The sequence below is a fragment of the Macaca nemestrina genome, chromosome 5, assembly GCF_043159975.1.
Source record: "Macaca nemestrina isolate mMacNem1 chromosome 5, mMacNem.hap1, whole genome shotgun sequence".
Taxonomy (NCBI): domain Eukaryota; kingdom Metazoa; phylum Chordata; class Mammalia; order Primates; family Cercopithecidae; genus Macaca; species Macaca nemestrina.
Genome location: NC_092129.1, coordinates 155,188,064 through 155,196,254, shown reverse-complemented (window position 1 = coordinate 155,196,254; position 8,191 = coordinate 155,188,064). Strand labels below are relative to the sequence as shown.

Here is an 8,191-nt window from a genome sequence, read left to right as displayed (position 1 = left end):
CCTATTGCCCACTGAGCCCTGGCTTCTCACTATCCTAATGCAGACAACATATCCCATATATTAAAACAACCTTAAATTGGACACTTATCAGTGTTTCTCATAAATACTATGATTTTACTTTGAAGAGTTTTTCTGGGGAAAGGGGATTACGCACTCTAAGACTTAGAAGTGTCTGCAGAAACTACTGTTGTCCACTTTCCAATATTAATTCTTGTTAAAATGTATATTATATATTATACTAAGTATGGTATGCATAAACCCTTTATCTTAATATAACATGATGTTAAATGTTGGATTCCTTTAATGTCTCCAAAAATGAAATGCTAAAAATTCATTTAGATTTATCCTTTATAAATAAAATTTTTTGATAACAATTAATTCTCTTTTTGCAATTAATGACTTTTTTCTAAATTATACTTTAAGTTCTAGGGTACATGTGCACAACTCTTTTTTTTTTTTTTTTGAGATGGGAGTCTCATTCTGTTGCCCAAGCTGGAGTGCAGTGGCACAATCTCCACTCACTTTAACCTGCACTTCCCAGGTTGAAACCATTCTTGTGCCTCAGCCTCCCAAGTAGCTGGGACCACAGGTGCATGCCACCACACCTGGCTAATTTTTGTATTTTTAGTAGAGACGGGGTTTTACCATGTTGGCCAGGCTGGTCTTGAACTCCTGACCTCAGGTGATCTGCTCACTTCGGCCTCCCAAAATGCTGAGATTATAGGCGTGGGCCACTGCTCCTGGCCAATTGATGTCTATTTCTTCTTGTAGATAATTAGTAACATCTTCCACGGAATTTGACTTCAGTTTTTCTGGAGTCCTTTTAACTTCTGTTTCAAAAACTACTTTCCTTGATATTAAAGTCGTTGAAATAATCTACACCTTCTGCTCAATCCTGCAGACTTAAAACATCAACACCACTGTCTTTGGCTCATCTCTTTCCCAGAGGACACACAATGAAAAATTTCCAAGTTAACCTCCTATGTTAATCTCTCACACTTTCCCCATCTTTTTCATTTTTACTTCTCTTATCCTACTAGAGAGCCTCATTATCTATTGCATAGATTGTTGCAGTACACTTAACTAATTTCCCGTGTTTTTCTACTCCAAATGGTTTTCTACTTTGCTAAATGTAGTCATAAAATAAAGGTCTTAAATAGTCTCAGGGTTTAAAATCCTTCAAGTTCTCATCTCCTATAGAAACACACATTCTTTAATATCAGTCTTGGTTCTGGTTCCTGGTTCTAGTTCAACATATATCCTCCTTTCAGTCTTCCATATTGCCCCATGTGATTTCAGATGGAAACATTGAATTCTTCATGATTTTGAATGTATAATTTTAAATTTCCATCATTTTTGCAAGTAGTTTGTTATAAGGTGGAAAAAGTATGAATTTTTGGCATTTGAAAGCTTTCAAATTCCAGTTCTGACATACACTATGCAAGCTCAATAATTAGTGAACCACATTTTCATTATCTATTAAATGTGGCTAATACATACCTTAAAGGATTATTGAAAGATTAAATAAGACCACACATAAAATGTGTTTAACACTTTTACTGACTCATGGCAGCTTTTTAATAGTTGTGAGTTCTCCTTTTTAACATAACTTTTTGATTATGATTATGATATTTCCTCAGCCAGTGATGTCTTACTATATACTCCTATTAAATATTACAATTTTTACTTGCCTTTTGAAAATATTTTTAATTTAATTCTTCTTTGAGTACTTTAATTAGTTTTCTTTTTTCATTCCAAAGGCACATTCCTTTTTTTTTTTTTGCTTTTATGTCTACATTATTATTTTTATTATTCTTTAAGTTCTAGGGTACATGTGCACAACGTTCAGGTTTGTTACATAGGTATATATGTGCCATGTTGGTTTGTTGCACCCATTAACTTGTCATTTACATTAGGTATTTCTCCTAATGTTATTCCTTCTCCTGCCCCCTACCCCACTACAGGCCCTGGTGTGTGATGTTCCCCGCCCTGTGTCCAAGTGTTCTCATTGTTCAATTCCCACCTGTGAGCAAGAACATGTGGTGTTTGGTTTTCTGCCTTTGTGACAGTTTGCTCAGAATGATGGTTTCCAGCTTCATCCATGTCCCTGCAAAGGACATGAACTCATCCCAAAGGCACATTCTTGAAGGTGCGTGTTAGCACTTCTTTTTTTTTTTTTTTTTTTTTTTATGAGACGGAGTCTCGCTCTGCCGCCCGGGCTGGAGTGCAGTGGCCGGATCTCAGTTCATTGCAAGCTCCGCCTCCCGGGTTCACGCCCTTCTCCTGCCTCAGCCTCCCGGGTAGCTGGGACTACAGGCGCCCGCCACCTCGCCCGGCTAGTTGTTTTTTGTAGTTTTTAGTAGAGACGGGGTTTCACCGTGTTAGCCAGGATGGTCTGGATCTCCTGACCTCGTGATCCGCCCGTCTCGGCCTCCCAAAGTGCTGGGATTACAGGCTTGAGCCACCGCGCCCGGCCCTGTTAGCACTTGGTGCCTTGCAGTTATTATGCTATGCAGATCTGAGAACATCTCTAATATGGAGAAAGCCACTGTTAAACCTTCCTGAGTTCTACCTTAAATATTTTCCCCAATACATTTTTAGTGTCTTTAAAACTAGGGTTAAAATGCTTTGTTTTCTTCCATTTGTTATTTAGGAAAGGCCTACTTGCTTGGGGGAAATAAAATCTTTAGATCAATTTCCTTGAAAGGCAATCTCAGAATTGCTCATGCTTTGCACAAAAGGTAGAGCACGCTTTCTCTTTCAAGTATAATGTGTCCCTTCTCTTCTACAGAATTTTTCAGAAGTTGACTGAAGTATCCTTCATGCCGTAGCATACTGAGCAGTATATATTCCCTGGAAATGCAAAGTCCAAATAAAACCTTTCTGTGGGTTTTCCAGACCACTGTTCTGAGTATTCTTTATTCTGAGATTTTTGCACATAATTCTTAGGAAATCCTGATTTTTCACTGTGTCTAGATTTCACTTATGCCTCTGGAATGAATATTTTTTACAGGCCTTGAAGGTAGTATATACATTAGCCAAGGACAGAGTATAACTTGAGAAAGAGTCAGATGAACTGTAATGAGTTTTTATAGCAAAGCTTTTGAAAAAAATCTTTCTGGGTTTTGCCCTCAAAACTAGAAATTATTATATACTTCTGTATGTAAGACTAAGTTAGACAAAGGATATCTTAACTAATAAAAATGATCAAAGCTATTGTTTAACACTACAGAATTAGGTCATGTGTTTGTGTGTGCATGTGTATAAAATTTGAAAACATTTTTTTCTGGCAGTCAACCAGAAATAGGCCAATTTTAAAGTTACTTAAATTTTTTTCCAAACTGAATATATAAAAGTTCAATGACTTGAGGATCCATACCAGCACCAGATGATCTGTTATTTTTCAGCAAGTGTATCTGGTTTGCAGTTGATTCTTGTTTGAAGTAACATGAGGTTTTCCTTCCAATTACTGACTTAGATCTTGATCATACCAGAAGTTATGCCAGAAAAGTCCAAATGATCTTTTGTTTTTCTTACAAGTATTTACTTCTTCACTACACGACACGGTGTTGAACTCTCAACATATTAGTTCAACACCAAGTAAATATAAAATCTATTCATTTGCTCTTATACATTGTAACTAATTTCATGACAAAGTTTTAAGTTTTGGGGTGTGAGTCCTAGAACTAAGCTTTAGCACTTTCAACTTTTAATAATACAGGTTTTGTTCAACATTTACATCAGTAAAAATACACTTATATTGTTTGTGGAGGTAATCAAGTTTCCTTTTGTTCCAGAAATGCAAATTTTTTTTTCTCATACTGATTCTAACACAGTCAGTTCCAAAAGGCATTCCTGGCTGTTCCAAATTGTGCACGGAAATGCTTCCAGGTTGTATTTCATTACTAATGTCACTTTCTTGTTATCTCACTGATTCGAAGACTTCTTATTGTAGTATGTAAAAGTAAAGTGTCAGACACTTTTTCATACTTTTTGTCCCACTGTTCCACTCATTTCAAAATTTAATAATAAATTATTTAATTAAAATACAAAATCACTGCATATTTATTTGTTAAAAAAGAATTACACTGAATTTTTGAGAAGCAATAGTATCTACATAAATTGGGGTTGATAAACTTATGAGACTCATGATTCTTCCAAAGTATAATGTTCTTCCCATTGAATGCCCAGTATAGCCACAGTGCCCATTTAAACTTGGGACAACTCACAGAGAGTGATGGAATGTTTCTCAGGTGACTCTGACAAGAGGCTCATTGATGAGTGGTTGCCATACTATTTTTACAATTAGCTTGAACTAATGAATTCATTTTACTAATATTTTTTCTACATAACACAGTTACTATCTCCATATGTACCAACCAGTATAGAACTATTTTAATATATTTCCATAATATAATGTGCATACTAGCCAAATATAATCCTTGCTGAACATGTTTACAAAGAGTCTCAGAGACATAACATATTTTGCAAGAACATGTAAACCGATATTTGATGATGAGACAAGAATTTGTTAGAGAAAACCATAGCAACCTACTCTAATTGTTCAATAATTTCATTTGATGTCTACCAACTATCACTTAAAGCTGAAAATGCTCCTCACCAGGTGGCATAATGCCCCCTTCACATCCTTATTCCGCAGGGTGTAGATAAAGGGGTTGAGTGTGGGAGTCACCACTCCATAGAAGAGGGCCATGAACTTGGGCTGATCCCTTGAGATGGAGGACGGGGGCTGAAGGTACATGCTGATGGCTGGGCCATAAAATAAGAAAACTACAATGAGATGGGAGGAACAGGTCCCAAAGGCCTTTTTCCTTCCCTCAGAAGATTTGATCTTAAATACAGCATGTCCAATACTAGCATAGGAAGCAAGAATTAAGCATAGTGGAACAGCTAACATAAAAATGCATACCACAGAGAGCGTGAGCTCGTTAGAACCTTTTTCACCACAGGCATTCTTTATCAGAACAGGAATCTCACACACTAAGTGGTCCAGCTTATTGAGACCACACAGTGGCAACCGTAATGTAGCAGTGGTCTCTGAGACAGCATAGGTTATTCCAATTAGCCACACGGTGGAAACTAATAGGATACAAATGCGCTGATTCATGATGAGGGTGTAGTGAAGAGGTCTGCAGATGGCCACATAGCGATCGAAGGACATGAGAGCCAAGAGCAAACATTCTGTGCCCCCCATTATGTGAAAGAAATAAAGCTGAACTGCACACCCCGTATAGCTGATGGTCTTCTTAGAGCTTCCCAGGTTAACCAGCATCTGAGGGACAATGCTTGTGGTGTAACACATGTCCAAAAAGGAGAGGTTGGCGAGGAAGAAATACATGGGGCTGTGAAGACGAGAGTCTAACCTGGACACCAGAATGATTGTGACGTTTCCCATCATGGCTATGGGGTACGTTATAAGAAGACTAGTGAACAGAGGAAGCTCTAGCCAAGGGCGGTCTGCAAAGCCTAACAGAATAAATTCTTCAGGACGGCTTTCATTAATTAGTGGCATTATCTTCAATTCGTTTCACCTGTAGTAGGGATGCGGCAAGGAAGTTAGAGATACGGGCATTGACAAAACATGGTGATGCATTGATTATCTACTTATAGATGACAGGGTGCAGTAAACTGGGGTCAGAATAACATAAAACATCTGGTATCAGGTGATCTTATTTTCCTACGTGACACTACAAATTAAAGGCAGTTATCGTAATCCAGTAACCCAACCATTTTGAAATGGAATTTCTTCCTCTGTGTAAGAAGGTTGACAATAACTATCATTCTTGAGTGAGGTGAAGATTAAATACAAAGTAAAAGTGGCTGTATAGTTTTCAAACTTTGAGTTGCATACAAATCAGCTGAGGAGGTTGCTAGAATGAAATTTATTGTTTCTTATCTTTAGGTGTCTGATAGAGTAAATGTGTCCTGGGGCTGAGGAACAGGATGATTCATTTTCAGAAACCCTGCTGCAAGGCATTGCTGAAATGTTAAGAAGAATAAACATATTGAGGTAGCAATGGTAGGAGAAAAAGGAGGAGAAAACCTGGAGTCATATGAATCAAGATAGCGTTGTCCAGCTCCAAATAGTTGGTTGAATAATATATAATCTCCAAGGGAAGCAAGAAGGCTTTTGGATTAAACAAATCTATCTCAGCGATTTGAAACTGAACAAGAAAATTAAATACTTTTATTGTCTGTTTTCTCAAGTATAAATTGAGAGAATTAACCTACAATGACAAAGTTTCCCTATGCTCAGGAATTTTGTTTTGCATTCTTGGGCTTTTATTCATTATGATTTAGTTCAACCTTTGGGCATTTGATATTTTATGTTAAATTTTAGCTAGCATTCATTTTGAAAAAAAATTTTTATTCAATGAGATTATCATCTTGTTTTAGTATAAGAGTTTGGATTGTTGTCATGACCTACTGATTGTACATAACTACAAATATGTCTTTTAGTTCCAAGTGACTGCTGTCAGGACAAAAGTCGACGTCCCGGTTTAGGCTCAGAGACAGTCAAATCTGAAATTATTTCACGACCTTTCAAGACCTTTCCTTTTTTTTTTTTCAGCTAAAAAGTACATTGATATACCAACATCAGCTAGTTTAGTGAAGCAGTATTTTGAGAAAGTTAATTTTTTGCTCATATGCTTTTAGTGGTGACATGTGTTTTATGAGATCACAATTCTCTGCAGGATGAGAAATATTCAGTCAAAAAGTTAAGATAGCATCTCCGTAACAACATTCTGAGTCACTCTGCCAGTCAATTAGTTGTTTCATGGTAGCAGATTACATTTATAAGTTTATAAAGCACAGCTTCCACATTCTCTGCTTCATTACATCTTCAAAGTCATCCTCTGAGGTGTCACACAGAGCTACTCAGGGCTAACATGTGAATGTTGCCCTTTGATTATATGCTATCTTAGGCCAGAAGTGTGCAAAACAATAATAATACTCTTTCCAACTAGTCCTTAGTGAAACCTCTGTGTCAAACACCCCCATATGCTTTTTATACCATTAAATCATTTAGTATCCATCCCCCAATGCTATGACAACAAAAATTTTGGTATCCATATTTTAAGATATTGTTAATCATTTGTTTCCATACTCTGCTAATAACTAAGAACATTCTAAAGATTGAAAAGTAATCGCTGCTTTAAATGAGGTAATGAAATATTGAGACTATAAACGAGGGTTGTTCCTGAATGAGGTGACCCCTTTCACATTATTTGACCTTGATTTAATCAAGATGTTGTATGAGTGCATCAAATTTAAAAATATGTCTTGGCTTGAGTGCTTTTTCAGATGAAAATCTGTGTTGGAAATGGAAGATGAAATAAAGGCATGATATAAACTAATTTGATGTCAAAATAAATACAGTCATACATAGCCTAACAAGAGCGATATAGTCTGAGAAATGCATTGTTAAGTGGTTTTGTCATTGTGGGAACATAATAGAGTGCACTTAGACAAACCTAGGTGGTATAGCCTACTACACACTGAGGCTATATGATACAGCCTATAGCTCCTAGGCTACAAACTTGTGCAGCATGTTACTGTACTGAATACTGTAGACAATTGTAATACAATGGTAAGTATTTATGTATTAAGCATATATAAACATAGAAAAAGTACAATAAAATATGGTATAAAAGATAAAAAATGGTATACCTGTATTGGGCACTTACCATGAATGGAGCTTGCAGGACTTCAAGTTGCTCTGGGTGAGTGAGTGAGTGAGTGAGTGCTGAGTGAATGTGAAGGCCTAGACCACTACTGAACACTACTTTAGACTTTGTAAACACTACATTTAGCCTACACTAAAATTACTAAAAAACATTTTCTCTCTTTAACAATAAATTCATTTTAGCTAACTAGAACATTTTTACTTCATAAACTTCTTAATTTCCTTAGCTTTTTGAGTATTTAATAACACTTAAAACATACAGCTGTACAAAAGTATGTTCTTTGCCTATATCCTTATTCTATAAATTCTTTTCTTTTTTTTTTTTTAACTTGTTAAACTTTTTTGTTAAAAATGAAGACACAAACACACACATTAGCCCAGGCCTACACAAGGTCAGGATCATCAATATCATTGTCTTCCAACTCCACACCTTGTCCCACTGGAAGGTTTTCAGGGGCAATAACATGCATGAAGCTGTCATCT

The 8,191-nt window shown here is 36.4% G+C and overlaps 1 protein-coding gene across 1 annotated transcript; it reads right to left on the bottom strand.

The window, feature by feature from the left end:
- Positions 1–4,594: 4,594 nt before the first annotated feature.
- On the bottom strand, positions 4,595–5,541 carry LOC105491680 (olfactory receptor 2B6-like). Its single transcript, XM_011758263.2, has one exon. The coding sequence runs from the start codon at positions 5,531–5,533 to the stop codon at positions 4,595–4,597; it is 939 nt and encodes a 312-aa protein (XP_011756565.1). The 5' UTR covers positions 5,534–5,541.
- Between the last annotated feature and the right edge of the window lie 2,650 nt (positions 5,542–8,191).